This window comes from Physeter macrocephalus, chromosome 14 (assembly GCF_002837175.3).
Source record: "Physeter macrocephalus isolate SW-GA chromosome 14, ASM283717v5, whole genome shotgun sequence".
Taxonomy (NCBI): domain Eukaryota; kingdom Metazoa; phylum Chordata; class Mammalia; order Artiodactyla; family Physeteridae; genus Physeter; species Physeter macrocephalus.
Window position 1 is genome coordinate 118,809,425 of NC_041227.1, and position 17,760 is coordinate 118,827,184.

The following is a 17,760-nucleotide window of genomic DNA, read 5'->3' on the forward strand; positions in this document are numbered from 1 at the left end:
CTCCCTGTGCTATGCGGCTGCTTCCCACTAGCTATCTATTTTACGTTTGGTAGTGTATATATGTCCATGCCACTCTCTCACTTCGTCACAGCTTACCCTTCCCCCTCCCCATATCCTCAAGTCCATTCTCTAGTAGGTCTGTGTCTTTATTCCCATCTTACTCCTAAATGTCCATCAACAGATGAATGGATAAAGAAGATGTGGCACATATATACAATGGAATATTACTCAGCCATGAAAAGAAACGGAATTGAGTTATTTGTAGTGAGGTGGATGGACCTAGAGTCTGTCATACAGAGTGAAGTAAGTCAGAAAGAGAAAAACAAATACCGTATGCTAACACATATATATGGAATCTAAGAAATAAAAAAGGTCTTTCACTGTTTTTTGATGAACTTGAAATTGTTCTCTCCCTCTCTCTCTCTCTCTCTCTCTATATATATATATATATACATATTTTTTTTTCAATTTACATAGAACTTTCTGAGATAACCTAGTAAGTAAAGTACACTTCTAGAGAATTTTTTAAACTATAGTAGCCATCTAACGTCACTGACTTAATAAATGAGAAAACTGGGCTACTAAATAGTCAATCATCACACAGATTTTTTTATAAAGAAGTCCAATGCAGAAGTCACCACATCAGTGATTACAATTAATGTGTCTGGCTAAATTACTAAACCTCTCTCTTAAAGTGGTTATTTATCTTCTTGAGTCATATTGCAGTCATTAGCCAGAGTTAATTTTGAACAGATAGACAGAGAGATATTCATGTTTAGGCCTGTGTGATTTGGAGTCTCTTCCATTATTTGCTTATTTTGCTAAAGCAACCCAAAGACTGAAGAGTTGCTTAATATCACCAAGACTTCCTAATAACATATCCGAAGTAAGATTGCACTGAGATGTCATATAAGGATTACAGAAAAAGCAATCTTGTAGAGAGACTGGGGATCTTAAATTAAACCCATGCAGAAACAAATATGCCTGCCTGAGTTCCCATCAGGAGTTTGCTAACAGTCTTATTGTTAGTTATACCCTTCCCAGCTCTAAGCCCTACTTCTTTCTTATCAGGTAATATTCCTAAGTGCCAGAGCAGTAAGGAAGTAATTTTTTTCAACAACTTTATTTTTCAGCTAAAATTCTAACAACTGTCAGGTCCAAGTTCTACTTCAGTAATATTGCTGTTAATTTGGAGTGATCTTCTTTTTGTAAAAGTTTACAGTTTCCAAAGAGTTTTCCAGCTGGCATGCTGTGAATGAATTATAAGTGTTCTAAGATATCAATTCTCATCAGCCCTTGGGAAGGCTGGGTGGCACTTGGCGAGGCTGCATCTCTGGCCAGCTGTGAATGGCCTCACCCACTTACCCAAGTACATCAACAGATGTTATCATTTTCTACATGCCATGATATGAAAAAGGCTGGGAAGCACTGAAGTGGAAAAGGAGTGGCTCTCCATTAGTTACAAGGTTATTCTGGTACATATGGATGAGGTCTTCCAAACTGATTTGCAAAAGTGTCAGGTAAACATTAAAGCAGTCAGGTTAATGGGCTTAACTACTCTCACACTTGTTGAGGAGACTGGAAGTCATGTCATTTTACAGCTGAGGAGTTCCTTTTCAGGCACTTTGTCTCCCAAAAAGAAAAAAAAAGAAGGTGCCAGAAGAGATCTATGAGGAAAATCATAAAGCCGTTGGTGCTGCAGTTTGCAGGAAGATTTACCTGGCCTTACTGCGTTACTACTGCCTCTTCCTTGACACGAAGACTAGGGCTTTCATCCTCCTGATCCTGAAAGGCACATTCCCTTCGACTTCCATAAATCTGCAAGGCTTGAAAAGAGCCCCAGTGTCATCAAGCAAAAGAGACGGCTTTAGGAATCTCACTGGAAGGAGGGGTGTCTTCAAGCCTCTCACTGCTAAGCCGGACATTTCCTAACACTGGACAAATTGTACGTCCAGCTCAGGGAGGGTGAACTGCAGTGGTCTTTTACCCTCCAAGCCAATTGTTAGCTTTTCACAAGAATCAGCAGGGAAGCACATGTGAAACCTCTGTGGTGATGGTGAGCACCCCCATGCCTTGTGTGACTCTGCATGTAGATGAAGCAGGCTGGGAGCTTTCTTAGCTACTGCTGCTGAGTTCTCAGAGCAGCCCTTTTCTGCGGCGTGGCTCCCTGCTGGGACAGCCCTTTTCAATTTTTCTATCCCCCCTCGATCTCTTCTCCTGCAGAACACAGGGAAACTTGATTGAAATAAAGACTTAGGGAACATGTTTTATTTTCTCCTGTTCAATCCATTTTAGAAAAGCTTTTAATTGGTTTTAAAAAGATGCTAAACAAAATGTGATGATGTTTTTCAGTCTTCATGAACTACAGATACCACTTTTTATACTTTCAAAGGGCTAATAAATCAATCATGAAATTAACTCTCCAGCTAAATTTAAAGCAAATCCACTGAATACTGGGTTCATTAAAAATCTATGCATTTACTTGGAAAAATTTAAAATTCAAAGAAAATTATCCTAGTAACTGAAATCTGACTTGAATTTTTAGTCCTACGCTGAAAATCCAAGACCAAAGCAATCACAAAGGGAAAAAAGGAAGGCTTGTGAACCAGTTTTAATAAGCCAATTTACAATGAGGGAGGGGAGATGGGGGAGGGGGAGAAGTAGAAAAAAAGAATATCTTGATACATAACAACATAGTACCCCTGAAGGGATTCTTTTATTTGAGCATGTGCACACATGCACATACAATTTTTCTATGTGAAAGCTGAATTACAACAAATGCAAAATTAAAGATTCTGTGACTGATATGATTACTGTATTGTATGCATGTACAGTTCCTCTTTTGAAAGAAAAATGCCTACAACTTTTCTGTTTTCTTGACAGTGATAAAATAATAGCTTTCTACCAGTCTATGCATCTCTACAACATTCAGATTCATATACATTTAGTATTTAATTGAAAACATCTGAAAAACCTACATGATAATGGTTTGGTAAAGTGAATGCTTCTACTTTAGAATGACAAATAGTCTTGACACTGGATCAGCCTGAAAAATTTTCCCTTACTGTCCTGAGAGAATACAAACTAATTTTAAAAAGCAAGGTGGTACAGAGAAAGCGTATTTTTATTTTGTTAAATATATGCCGACTAGAAATATTTTAAACGTTACCTTCTTCTGCCACTGATTCACTTATACAGCAGGTCATCTAGCAGTCCAGGTCAGAGTCACCAAATTCTGATTAAGGACAGGCTGGTATTCTCTTAAAAGAGAATCCCCACCATTTCCAATCACTAAGGCAACCAGATCTATCTTCTACTTCTTACATGCTCCTATATCCTTCCTTTCCAATCCTTAGAGAAATTCACTCCACAGCCCTTTTTTAAGGATTCAACTCCTGTTTCTAAGATTTCTTCCAAGCTGGGCCATGTATGTTGTATGCTCACTCCTTACCTCTAGCTCTGCATGGAATCCTCCTTTCGTCATTTAAACTTCTGACACTACCTATCTACGTATCTATCTATCTATCGTAACCATTTTATTAAGATGTAACTCATATACCACACGGTTCACTGACTTAAAGTGTACAATTCAATGGTTTTTAGTAGATTGCACGGATATGTGCAACCATCACTGGAATCAATTTTAGAACGTATTCATCATCCCCCAAAGAAACCCCGTACCCATTATCAGTCACCTCTCATTCTCTCTATCCACCCCTCCAGTCCTAGGCAACCACCGATCTGTTTTCTATCTCTATAGATTTGCCAGTTCTGGACATTTCATATAAATGGAATCATACAATACGTAGTCGTTTGTGACTGGCTTCTTTTGTTTAGCATGTTTTCAAGGTTCATCCATGTTACAGCATGTATTAGTACTTCAATTCTTTTAAATGCCAAATAATACTCCATTGTATGCATATACCATAGTTTATTTTATTTGATGAACATTTGGGTTGTTTCCACTTTTTGGCTATTATGAATAATGTTGCTATGAATATTCATGTACAAGCTTTTGTGTGGATATATATTTTCATTTCTTTGGGGTATATACCTAGAAATAGAATTGCTGGGTTATACGGTAACTCTATCTTTAACTTTTTGAGTGCTAGACTGTTTTTCAAAGGCTGCACAATTTACCTATTCCCACCAGCAGTGTATAAGGATTCTAATTTCTCCATATGCATGTCAATACTTGTTATTATATGACTTTTTGATTATGGTAATCCTAGTTGATATAAAGTGATATCTCACTGTGGCTTTGATTTGCATTTCCCTGATGGCTAATGATGTTGAGTATCTTTTTGTGTGCTTATTGGCCATTTGAACTTTACTTATTTTTGAATGTTTTCACTTTATTCATATCTTACCAAATATAAACTACAGCAATACTAAATACTCAATCTCACCAAAATGAGGGGACCCTCAAAAAATATTTAAAAGTTTATATATATATATGTGTGTGTATATATATATATATATATATATATATATATATTTGAATAAGTTATTCATGAAGCATATCTGTATAAACCTCAGTGCCAGATGCTGTAAGATTTAAAAGCATAAGATAATGTTCCTTTCATCAAGGGTGTTAACAATTATTTTTATAAAACAAAAAGTTATTCCTAAGTCTTTATTCAAGATTTTGCAAGTCATCTGTCAATATGTTCTATTTATTTCTATTAATATCTATTTTGGATTACAAATAATTCTCAGGGGATGTCTCTGTTTAAATCCATGTGTATAGTATTTAACAATGTAAAGGGATAAGCAGTTTAAAAAGTACCACTGAAAAATTATTCTTTCTTCTCTAGAATGGATTGTAGCATAAATTATTTTTAGCTAAAAACCTGAATATTATAAGAAGTAAATTTTAACACCTGGGAAAAGTCTCCTAATCTTATAATTTTTTAAATGCTGATTTCATAAAAAGGATTTTTTTTGTGTGTGATATATATATTTAAAAAATTTATTGGGGTTATTTTTATTCTAGAAACTTTAGATATATCTATATACATTTAAAAAATTTTTTTAACATCTTTATTGGAATATAATTGCTTTACAATGGTGTGTTAGTTTCTGCTTTATAACTATATACATATTTTCTGAAGGAATCAAAAAAGAAAAAAATTCTCACTTCTCTAATTTCAGCTTCAATATAAGCTAAAACTCCAACTCCTGGGAATAACAGTTTACAGAAAAATGATTTAAAAAAATCCTTTCACCATGCAAATATGTAGTAAATTTTCAAGGTTGTTGTATGTTTCTTTTCACTAGTTTAGGGGAAAAAAAGAACACCTAGAAAGTCAAGACAAGTCCTTTACCTTTAGGTCTAACACATACACACATATAATTTTAACTGTTAAATTAAATATTAGATTCACCAGCTTAACACTAAATATTTTCCATACAGCTTAGTTTATATCTCTAACTTCAAATATGAGATTCCCATACAGACATTAAGATGTTTTTTAAGTTAGTGCTTCACCCCTTTGTATCTGCCTTTGATAGGCATTTCTTCAAGGTTACAACATGCAGAATCAACCAAGAGAACTCATGTCTTATGTCATAGCCAAACATGCTCTGGCAGCCTCTACATAATTAACATATTTAACCAACCCTCATAGGTTAGTTTAAATGTGTTAACCTATCAAAACCACCAGTCTCCAACAGCCACATGAGTAAAAACTACAACCACATGAACCAAGGTTCTGGCTATAAACTCACTCTTCAAAAGTGCCACATGACACAAGAAAAATAACTCAACCTCACCTGTAAAAACTAAAAACAAAACAATACTCCCTACAGGATGTAAATTACCCCAAATACAAAGTCTTAGGAAAACTTATGAAATGAAAAACAAAACAAATGGGAACATGTGTTTAATCCCTTCTACATTAATATCATGTATTAATATCTCTCATGGGAAACGGAGGGAAGTAGGGATGTGTAATATGGTGGTGAACTTCTAAAGCAACACAGAATACTAACTGACACTGGGATTTTGAGATCTTCAGAAAAAGAACAGAAAATTTCTCTGATTAAGAAAATCATTTACCTTAAGGCAGAAGGCCAGACCAAACAACCTTTCAAAATCTCTTCAACAAGAAAATTTTATCTGTTTATGATAATCTGCTTATTTAGAGAGTGCACCGTTGTATAATTTACTGGAGAAACTCTGTGAAAATGTTCCTTATATTATTTTTACCTGAGGAGGCGCCTTTTTCAGTAACACAAGAAGAGCCTGTAATACCAGATTAGAAAATCGAGGGCCAATAGGGACATAATCTGGAAGAGAAACATTGCTATGTTTAGGGATTTGATATACATATGCACATATTCCAAACGTTCTGATTTTTCTGCATAAAGAGTAAACACAGTCCTGGGCGGGGTGGGGATGTATTGGGAGATTGGGATTGACATATATACACCAATATGTATAAAATTGATAATCAATAAGAACCTGCTGTATAAAAATAAGATAAAATTCCAAAAAAAAGAGTAAACACATTCCTAAATAACAGTCATGCAACTAACGACAACAAGACAAAATATCTACAATAACTTAAATGCTTAAAATAGTACATAAGAACGCTTATCTGTAAATTTTTTAAAAAGCATCTAAATATCCATTTTGAGTTCATGTAGACATCTCTGTCTGATATTCAAAGACAGTTTTGTTTTTTTCTAAAGAGGAAAAAAAAATCCCCAGGAGTATTTACTAAACACTTCCAAGAAGTTACTGCAAACCATGGTAATACAGTGAGTACACAGGCAACAAAACATGATACTAGAAAATGGGGAGAGGGGGAAATGGCAAGTAATAATAATGTAAGTAAGGTACTTCAATACAACTGAAATGATGGTAAAGCCACTAAGATTGGTCCTCAGATGGTGAAGAACAGTGAACTTCTCAAATAACTTTCTACCTGTTAAAACTTCTACCCATCCTTCAAGATTCGACACAAATGCCACCCCCTTTGCTTTCTCTGCATGTTGCACATGCACCCTTGCCCTGTGCTTAGAGCTGCCTTCAGGCATCAGCCCTCTGAAGTCAAAAGTGATCCTCCCTTTTCTGAATATCCAGAACACATGGCACATTCTACTTTGTATTAATTTTTGCCAATGTATGTCATAATGACAGCATCTTACTACTTATTTTTCTGAAACCCTAATAATTCTAGCACAGTGGTAAGGGCTCAGCAAATGCTTACTGAATAAATGAACAAACAAGTACGGATAATAACTATTCATACAAGTGAAAATATACTCAGAGGGCACACATTCCTGACATAGTACTGTTGCTATGACCACACATCTCAATTGTGTTTAGATAAAGGACTTTACACAGAGCTATGAGTATGTGCCTAAAAGCTTTTAAAGAAATAATCCCAGAAACTGAGCTGAAGTGTATCAAAAATAGCAGACCCAAAACCCAGGTCACTAGATAAAACTATTGATTTAAGAAGACCTCATAGATATACCTGCTTTGCTTTGTAATAAACATTGCCTTAGGAAACAGGAAAATAAAGAAGTAATAGAGGACGTAAAGCAAGTCTGAAAATCATGGGAAAAATGCAGTAAGAACAGTTAACATGAAATCATTACTACACCATTATGGACCCCTTAATGAAGAAGGGGTTAGTTAACCAGGTGTTGGCAGTATTTTCAGATATTTATTAAGTTATCACGTAGGTTCAATTTCAATCAAGTTTATTACAGCATCCTGAGCCATTGTTACAATGAATGTATTCCAGATTTATCTATTTTTTGCAATTAAATAAAATGTAAGAGTAATAACACTGTTCTGGCATTTATTTGTAGAATACATCCTATGAGCTGAGTACAGGGACTGTTTTATTCATCTTTGTATTCTGTACGAGTGCACTTAAACATAGGAGATGTTGAATAGGTATTTTAAAAAATTACTGTAGAGTACTTTAAACTTTCAGAATGTTTTTAACTTTCACAATATTATCTCATTTTTGTCTTTACAATTACTCTGTGGGATAAGTAAGGAAGAGAATACAGTCTCTTTTTTATGTGAGCAGAAACTGATGTACAAAGAGCTTACAACTTCTGCCCCAGGTGTTACAGCTAACCTGTAGATTTCACTCCAACCCTAAACCCTTCTTTCCTTAGTTCTGTCAAAGTTCACAAATTGAATCCCTGAGCTACAGGCAGCTCAGAAACAGTATACAGCAAATATATCCATCAACGAAAATTACTAATCATTTATTCTGGGCAGGGAACTCTGTGGAAGATACAAAATAATATGAGACATGGGCCCTTAGAGGAAAGCAGTTTATAATGTAGCTACGGTCATAAGGCATATTTAACATGAATACCATTGTTGACTTCAGATATAAGAGACAGTGTTTTATTTCCTTATTAGACAAAGAAAGGTATTTCTATTGCCCTATAGATTAGAAACACCTGTATTTTTCTCTTGTAATTTGTGAGACATTAGCTGTAATGTGGCAAGGATAGTGCGATGGCAAAAGTTATGACTCACCAAGCAGTCTCTCAATGTCATCCACAACCACACAACTGAGCTGGGATTTATATGCATCATCAAAGATCTAGAAGAAAGCAAAACCATTTATTATCTCACTGCCCTCCATAATTATGACAATTTCCAAGAAGATAAAATATAGCTAATTCTTGACCAATGCTCAAACAAAACACAGTAAAACACCCAATATTTCTGACTACACAAAAGTAGAATTTAATAGAACTTCAGAACTTGAAGAGTTCTTACAATTTTTAATAATTAATTAATTAATTAATTAATTAATTTTTGGCTGTGTTGGGTCTTCGTTGCTGTGTGTGGGCTTTCTCTAGTTGTGGTGAGCAGGGGCTACTCTTCGTTAGGTGCGTGCGCTTCTCATTGCGATGACTTTTGTTGCTGTGGGGCACGGGCTCTAGGCGCGCAGGCTTCAGTAGCTGTTGCTTGGGGGCTCTAGAGTGCAGGCTCAATAGTTGTGGCGCACGGGCTTAGTTGCTCTGCAGCATGTGGAATCTTCCTGGATCAGGGATAGAACCTGTGTCCCCTGCATTGGCAGGCAGATTCTTAACCACTGCCCCACCAGGGAAGCCCAAGAGTTCTTACAATTTAAAAGTGAGGAAACTGAGGCCCAAAGCAGTTAAATGACTTGCCCAAGACCTCACAGCTGGATCATGGCTGAGCAAGGGCAGGGTAATGCTGCTTTCAGCTCCAAGAGCTGGATGTGTCACACTGGGGCGTGCTGAGGAACAGCTGGAATTAATCAACTGACAAATCCATCAAGTTTATCACAATGGTCTCTCCTATCTATGTCAGAAGCATGACTTCAGTGTTATGACTCAAGAGCTAGATGGAGCCACAGGGATGTGCAGGGTAGAACTGAACATCATTTTATTATCTGTAAGAATTGTGGCCTGTCAAACAGGAATAACACAGAAAGCAGAGAATTCTGTCAACTCAAATCAGACCACAGCAGCCAAAGTGTTTACAAAAGAATTAAAGCTGGTATAAAGGATCAGATAGATGCATCGTTAGAACTAGACAAAAGATAACAGAACATTATCTTAAGATAACCAAAGAAATGCAAATTAAGCAAACAGTGAAGGAAGCTGTTATATGCTGGCAAGGATGTAGCAATTTCAAGCCAGACAGAAGAATTAATCTATGCATAAATTGAATGTAAGTGCTCAAGGCCTTGAGACCAGCCTTTTTGTACATGTGGGCATTCCTATTCCAGTGACCATAACTAGGGCTCAGTGAATCCCACTGGTGTCATCTGTAAGAATTAATTCCTGCATCCCAGCCCAATCTGACTGATAAGTAACCTCAATGCACCAAGATGGTAACCACGCCTCTCCCGAGTTTGTTTGTAGTAGCACAATATTCCTTATTGGGTATCTTTTAACTATAGAAGATTAAGAATTAGGTACAGAAATAAAGTAAATTAAAACTACAATACTAATCTTTTTCATATTAAGTTTAAAGACAATCTGTGAATAGTTGGTCTTTAAACTATTTGTAACAATTAACTTACCATGTTAGATTAATAGATTAGCCTTGCTAGTTCAATTTAAAATATGCAGTTGAATAATTAATTTTGATAAACTTTTATGTTGGAAGGTAAAATATAACTTTAATAGCCCTCCAAATGGTAATGGTAATCTGAGATCCACCAAAATTATATTATTAGTTTTAATTTATTACTAAGTAAATGTACTTATAGATTTACTTTGAAATTTAGAATGTTTTGTTTGTTAAACAATTGAAGTACATCAAAGAGAAAATAAAATATTTTAAACGTGTAAATACTGTTTAAAATATTTAAAGAAATTTAAGTTATAAAAGTCTCTTTTCGAACTACCTTTTACTAGACTTACAAATAGAATAAAAGAAGTGGGGCTTCCCTGGTGGCGCAGTGGTTGAGAGTCCGCCTGCCGATGCAGCAGACACGGGTTCGTGCCCCGGTCCGGGAGGATCCCACATGCCGCGGAGCGGCTAGGCCCGTGAGCCATGGCCGCTGAGCCTGCGTGTCCGGAGCCTGTGCCCCGCAACGGGCGAAGCGGCAACAGTGAGAAGCCCGCGTACCCCAAAAAAAAAATAAAAATAAAAATAAAAAAGTGGACTTAATTTATTTTTATTTATTTATGTATTTATTTTATTTATTTGTTTTTATTTTTGGCTGTATTGGGTCTGCGTTGCTGTGCACTGGCTTTCTCTAGTTGCAGCGAGCGGGGGGGCTACTCTTCATTGTGGTGCACAGGTTTCTCATTGTTGTGTCTTCTCTTGTGCAGAGCACGGGCTCTAGGCTCGTGGGCTTCAGTAGTTGTGGCGCACAGGCTCTAGAGCGCAGGCTCAGTAGTTGTGGCGCACGGGCTTAGCTGCTCTCCGGCATGTGGGATCTTCCTGGGCCAGGGATCGAACCCGTGTCCCCTGCATTGACAGGCGGATTCTTAACCACTGCGCCATCAGGGAAGCCCCAGAGGTGGACCTTTTTAAAGTTTAAGTTTTCTTTTGTGTTGAAAAATTAGATTTTAAATTATATAATTTTAATATGTTGAATTTTAATTTTTTAGACCTCAAATTAGCTACACATGGTCTTTTCTATGCTCAAAAGTCACCCTCAGAGATGCAAAAACAACAAAAACAAAAGCAAAATAATAACTCATGTTGACAATCTAGATGGTAAGTTCCTCCCCAACATACTATGTATGTGTGTGTGTATATATATATATATATATTTTTTTTTTTAAATATTCTTTAAGGTAGGAATTGTCTTCCCCAGTATTATGTTTTCAGGGTCTGATGCCTCACTGGTGCCTAATAAATGTTTGCTGTATGCATGCATGAAAGAATGCCTCTGTTGCTTTCCCTTGCACCATCCCCCATACCCGTCAGGCACCCTCCCACATTGTATCAAAATCTCACCTACCCTTTCGTCCTTAGCTACCTGTCTCCTCACTGGACTGTGAGGTGGAAAAAGAACTTTATTCATGTTATCCTCAGTACCCAGCATAGAAGAGTATTTAGTAATAATATTTGCTCAATGGATTCAATGGTTGAAACAACACAAGTTCTAATTTCATCTTGCCATAAGTCACTTGTTTCTCTTCTCCTTTGGTATAGCATTTTGCATATTGTGTATATATTAACGGATTCATTGTATTCTTCCCTATATTACACTAGATTTTAAGCCCTGTGAAGGCAAGTACTATTGTATTTATCTCTGTATCCACATCACTTCATATAATGCCTTATCAGAAAGTAATCGATAAATATTTACTGAAGGAATCAATTTAAATTTATGCATTAAATTCAAGTAGAAATATCAAGTAAGTAGTTGGAGATGTGTGATTGAAGTCAGGGTATGGACATCACCCTCAGGGCAGTGATTGCTGAAACCATGAGAGAGGCATGTGATCTTCGAGGAGAAATGGTAGAAGCAGAAGAATAAAGAGCTAAGGACTGAATCTTGGAGTGTTGTTCTATTCATTCATTCAACAAATATTTTTGAATTCCTATTGTGTGTCAAGCACTATTGAAGGCAATGGAAAGAGTAATGAGTAAGGTCACACGTAACTATAATAAAGCATGGCATCACGATGTTAGAGGAAATACAAGATGATGTGCTGGTGTACAGCATGGGAGCTGTGGTAGTCCTTGGGGATACCCTATACATCCTGGTTCTCTTTCTGGCACATGGTAGGATTGCACTTCCTTACCCCCTCTTAAGTTAGGGATGATTATGGGGTTTGCTTTGGGTAATGAAATGTGAGTACAGAGTTTATCACTTTCTGAAAGGAGCTTTAAGAGCCACTGCTTGATTCATCATACTTCCTTTATCCTGCCTTGGCTATCATGGAATCGCATGTGAGATGGAGTCTCTATTACCTATTAGGTTGAGTCTCTGAGACACTATGGCAGAGCTTCCCCTCTGAGTCATGACGGACACGTAATGTGAGCAAGAAATAAACTTTGTTGTGTTAAGCCCCTGCGATTTTCAGGGTTGTTCATTATCGCAGCATAACTTAGCCTATTGTGACTGATAAGAGCTTATGGAGTCAACGATGGTCTCCTAAATTTAAGAAGTGACACTTAAGCTGAGACCTGAAGGATGAACAGTGCAGTAAAAAACAGGAAGGAAAGTGTTCTAAGCAGAGTGTACTGATTATTAGGAGGCACAGAGATGAGAAAATTTAGGAGCACTGCAGGAACTAACATACAGTCAATAAGAATTCAAATGAAGAGGTGTCAGCGTTGGTGCTGCGTGTATGGGGAGTAGTGGGTGAGAGATGAAGCAGAAGAGAAATGGAAGAGACAATGGAAAAGTTTAGAAGCAGTTCCACTGTGGTTCTTTGCTCTTTTTTGAAAACTGGACCATATAGCAGCCAATGTGGTATCCTGCAAACTCACGTGATTTTAAGAAGTCACTGAAAGAAGTGCTTGGCTCTTTAAAACATTTGTTCAGAATTCTACTAAGGGCTCTGATGCAAGCATATCATTCTGTCTGACAGGCTGTAATATCGTGGATTAAAGCCACAGGGGCCCAAGACATCATGGACTAGCTACTTGCATTAGTTTTACACTTTCCCTGAATCAGCCCTTCTCCCTTCTTAAAGCTTACAGAGCTTACAGGGCTACAGGAACCTTATTCAGGACTCTGCTGGGGTCTAAACTGATGATAAATTCGCATGCAGTCTCACTAACGTATCTCAGATACTGTGATTCACAAAGCATTACAAATCACTTCACAGCTGACCACATGGGTTACCTATAACATTTTAGAAGAAAAACACCTACAGCAGTCTTTAAGGTAGTTTTTTTTAGACAGCTCTTAATGTACTAATTACTACCATGGGGATAGGAGTACTCACAGCAAACTCTCTTAACAACATACTAATCATGACAAACGCTATGCAATTCCAGTTGTAATTTGACCAGTTTCAGTTAACTCTGCTTTAATTTAAATACACACACACACCTTTCACTTCTTACACACACATTCTTTTCCTTATGTAGTCATGAGTGTAATATAAGGTCATCACTCTTCCTCTGAATCCATGTTTCTGCCTAGTCTCCTCCGCCTCTTCCATTCTTGGCTTCCTGGCCCAATGCTAAATAAGGAGATACTCAGATTCCACTGGCAAGTATATGCGATTAGCTACCAGACTAAAATCTAAGTGAGATATTTACATACTGAGCTGGGAAGTTCTACCATAACTTTAGGTAGATAAATCCAAAAAGGAGGAGAGGTACAAGAAGGAAAGATGAAAGAAAAGTAAAATTGTACGAACTGCCACAGCTCGGATTCAGCAACTCAAGTGCCAAACTTGCCGTCAGTAACAGCACACAGCAAATATACAGTGCCTGCTCCAGACCAAACGCCCAAACAACATTTAGTCAGGTGGGCTGAAGCTGGGGCTAATAGTGGTATCTTACAGACTCTTTAAAACATTAACTTAAATTCTGATCCTTTCATTTAGTAAGATGAAAGTATGATGCTCCAGGCTTTTCTTGCTGAAGAGGTTATCAGAAGGGGATCACAGAAGTTATCATGCAAAGCAGGACACTTGAAAGGTGGGAGTTAATAATCATGCTGGAACAACAGGTAAAAACCATAATTGCACACAGCAAACTGGAGTGTATGGTCATCCTAGTTCTATCAGGGAGTTTCCTGTAGAGCAGGTAAAATTAGCAGAATAGACATATTCTTAGAGTCAGGTGAGAAGTCTGAAAGAGAAGGCTAAAGAAACAGAATGGGAAGAACGCAAGAAAGAAAAAATGTGGAAAAGAGTGTCAACAGTCAACAGGGAAAAAATGAGAGGTCTATTCTAGAAGATGAAGAACGCCTCTAGAAAACAGAGTTCCATAGTCTATCTCTAGCTGTGGACATAATGAGGTTGTCATCATTAAACTCTCTGGTGCCTCCGCTCTTGCGTGCAAAGGCAGGTGTAGTGGGTCATGAGAGACAACGTAGAATGTGTGGGGGCCTGGGACTGCAGCAAGGGCATGCTGGAGGCCCTGTGAGAGGAGGTGTGGGGCTCCTTCTGCCAAGGGCTTAGGGGCAGATCTATTATGGTCCTCAAGGAGAACTGCAAGCTCTCAAGGCACAAAGCCCGCTCCTGGAATCTTCAGACAAGCTGGGAGCCACCTGTGTGCAGGGGAGGGGCAGCAGCTGCAGACGCTGGAGTCTACACGAATACAAATGGGAACATGCCAGCATTAACTCCATGTTAATCCCAGCCTTTCAGAATCACAAACCACAGCAAAGCGTGTTCTAAGTAGATTCTGTCCTCCATTTTCTATAACCTCTTTAGCGCTCTGAGGTAAGTGAAGCCAAATTTTCAGGTTCTCTGGGGGCTGAAAGAGCTCATCTCAGTTCTGAAGTGGCTGGCATGAAGTACCTAGTTAGTAGAAATCTGATGACAGTAGGAATTTGACGACTTAGAAAATCCCTAATATAGTAAATCTGTCAGCAATTAGTTGAAAGAATAATCATATTTGGTAGCACATAAAAATGTAAATGAGCAAATTCAAATTGGTGCTATCAGTAATAATCTCTAGTTTCTAAAAATAACTTGGGAGTAGACCAAGCAAACATTAGCTGTCTTCTAATGAAACTGCCTCAGGAAGTGGACCTAAACTTTTGGCAAAGCACTCAAGCCTCCTGGAATGACCTTAAAATCCCTTATTTGTTCTCCCTGCTTTTCAGGAAAAATTCTTAAATTTTCACATGACATAAGCAACAGATTGGGGTATTTTTAATAATATAAAAAGTCACAAGATCTGAAAGTTAAATTCCACTATAGAGCTGCACCATCTTCCTTTGTGTGCCGAACAGATACAAACGTCAAAAGACAGAGTGTATTAAACAAAAACAACAAGTACTCGTCCCCCAGCAGTACAGGGACCTGTAGTCACTTCCGGGGTGTCCGCTTTTCTCAGTGAATGCATGCACAATCTTCAACAAATCAGCTACATGATATATTAGGATGTTAACCAAAAACATCCAAATTCTGTTGCTTAGTAACTGCTGTCAAAAGATCCAATTTCCAGCTCTGCTCTTTGTATGGACTAAACCATGAAAAGAGGAGGATTAGGCACCATGATTCTGTTCTGTGCAGACTACAATTTGCAGTGGGATTTACAGGAGGATATTCAAAGAAGATTATTTCTTTCTTGCAAAGCTAGTGGAAAGGAAAATTTCTTCCATTAATTTTCAGTCCTTTTAAAAACAAGACTATATTATGCTATTAATGGGGATAGTTTTATAAATCACTAATTTTCTACTTAATTTTGTTCAAACATGTAGTCACATCAGTTTGTTCTATTTCACCTCTGTACTGATTGTATACTCGGAAAGCACCAACATTAGGTAATTAGTTAAAATCAAATTCTACTGCTTTGTTCTTTTGTTCATTTAATGCCATTAATAGAACTAGTAAAATAGGGGTTTTTTTAAAGTATAGATGCAAAAATGGATAAAGGAATTAAAATTTTTAAACAGAATAAAGTTGGGGAAACAAAAATAAAATGGGGGAGAAGAGAAAGATCTGTGAACACTTCAAATATCTTAATGGAACACATAGTATCGCCCCCAGAATGTAAGGATAATACTTCATACAGACTTTGCTAGTATTGAGGAGTTTATCTATGGAGAAAGGATTTATTAAGCAGATTAAGAGAAGTACAAGGTAAATTTTAAATTAATTGAGAATAAACTACTTTCATATATTTTAGCACCATCTGTATGTGAATAAGAATACCTTAGTTGCAATTAAATCTTAGATACTCATTAAAGCAAGCCTAATGGCCCTCTCTACTAACAAAAACTCATCTCTTGGTTTAAGTAACAAAATGGTATATAAAGATATTCTATGACTTAAGTATTCAGACCACCTCTCTCTTTAAGAAAAATTAATGTGTTATAATATTTCTGAGTCTCACAAACTATTGCCATTGCAAAACATTTTGAAAAATCTTTAAAACTGAGCATCTAGTCATTAAAATGTAGGTGAATAAATGATTGTAATGCCAATCTTTTACCTATCAAATTTGCAAAAAATATATATATATATATTTTAACATCTTTATTGGAGTATAATTGCTTTACAATGTTATGTTAGTTTCTGCAAAAAATATTTTAACAACATCAAGTTCGGGCAAGAGCCCAAGGAAACTGACATTCTTATATGATGGGGCTGCAAGTGTAAATTAGCACAACTTTCTTAAGAGGTGGGCTTTATAAACATTAGTTTTCTTTTTTTCTTTTTTTTTTTTTTTCTTTTTCTTTTTTTTTTTTTGTGGTGCGTGGGCCTCTCACTGTTGTGTTGTGGCCTCTCCCATTGCGGAGCACAGGCTCCGGACGTACAGGCTCAGCGGCCATGGCTCACGGGCCCAGCCGCTCCGCGGCATGTGGGATCTTCCCAGACCGGGGCATGAACCCGTGTCCCCTGCATCGGCAGGCAGACTCGCGCCACCAGGGAAGCCCAACATTAGTATTTTTACATAAGTTTTAATAGCAATACTTATAAAAATTTGAAAACCATTAATATTTTTACCTTAACAATCTCAATTCTGCGAATTTATCCTAAAGAAATAACCAGAAATGTATGTGCAATAATAAGTAAAAACAACCACTATACTTTACTGAGCATGTATTATATCCCAAGGCACTATGTGATACCGTACATAAATCACCATCTCATTTAATTCTCATAACAACCCAATGAGGCAGCTATTAATATTATCTTCATTTGGTAGATGAGAAAACAGAGGCTTATATGTTAAGTGACTACAAGAGCTGGTAAGAGCAGTGGAGCTGGGATTCAAATTCAGGTCTACTTGGAACCTAAGTCCAAATTCTCAGCCAGTAAATCAGGATGCTACTCTCAGAAAAATGTAATAAGAAAATGGGGGCAGTGATTGGGAGTTCTACAGAATATTGTTTATAATTGTGAAAAAACCTGGAAACAACGTAAATGTTCAACAAAAAAGCAACGTTTAAATGGATATTACACAGCTATTAATTTAACATAATATTGAGATACATTTTAATGACAATGAAAAAATTTCATATTAAGTGAAAGAACCAGGTTTAAAACAGTAGGTCCAATGTGCTCCCCAATATATGTGTGTGTGTGTATATGTATCTGAGTAGAGAAGAAAACAGAAGGACAAATATGGACTTTATTTTCTTCTGTATCCTTTTCTGCATTTTCTAAATTATTTTTGAAATTGGGAAAAGCTACATT

The 17,760-nt window shown here is 36.9% G+C and overlaps 1 protein-coding gene across 2 annotated transcripts in view; it reads right to left on the reverse strand.

Moving 5' to 3' along the window:
• Positions 1 to 17,760, reverse strand: part of NSF (N-ethylmaleimide sensitive factor, vesicle fusing ATPase) — a 132,161-nt gene that overhangs the window by 22,837 nt on the left and 91,564 nt on the right. For both annotated transcript variants that reach the window (XM_028498343.2, XM_028498345.1), the window contains exons 15-16: positions 8,519 to 8,585; positions 6,212 to 6,291 (exon numbers count right to left, since the gene is read on the reverse strand). In XM_028498343.2, the coding sequence (XP_028354144.1) occupies positions 6,212 to 6,291; positions 8,519 to 8,585 (147 nt within the window). The remainder of the gene's footprint in view (positions 1 to 6,211; positions 6,292 to 8,518; positions 8,586 to 17,760) is intronic.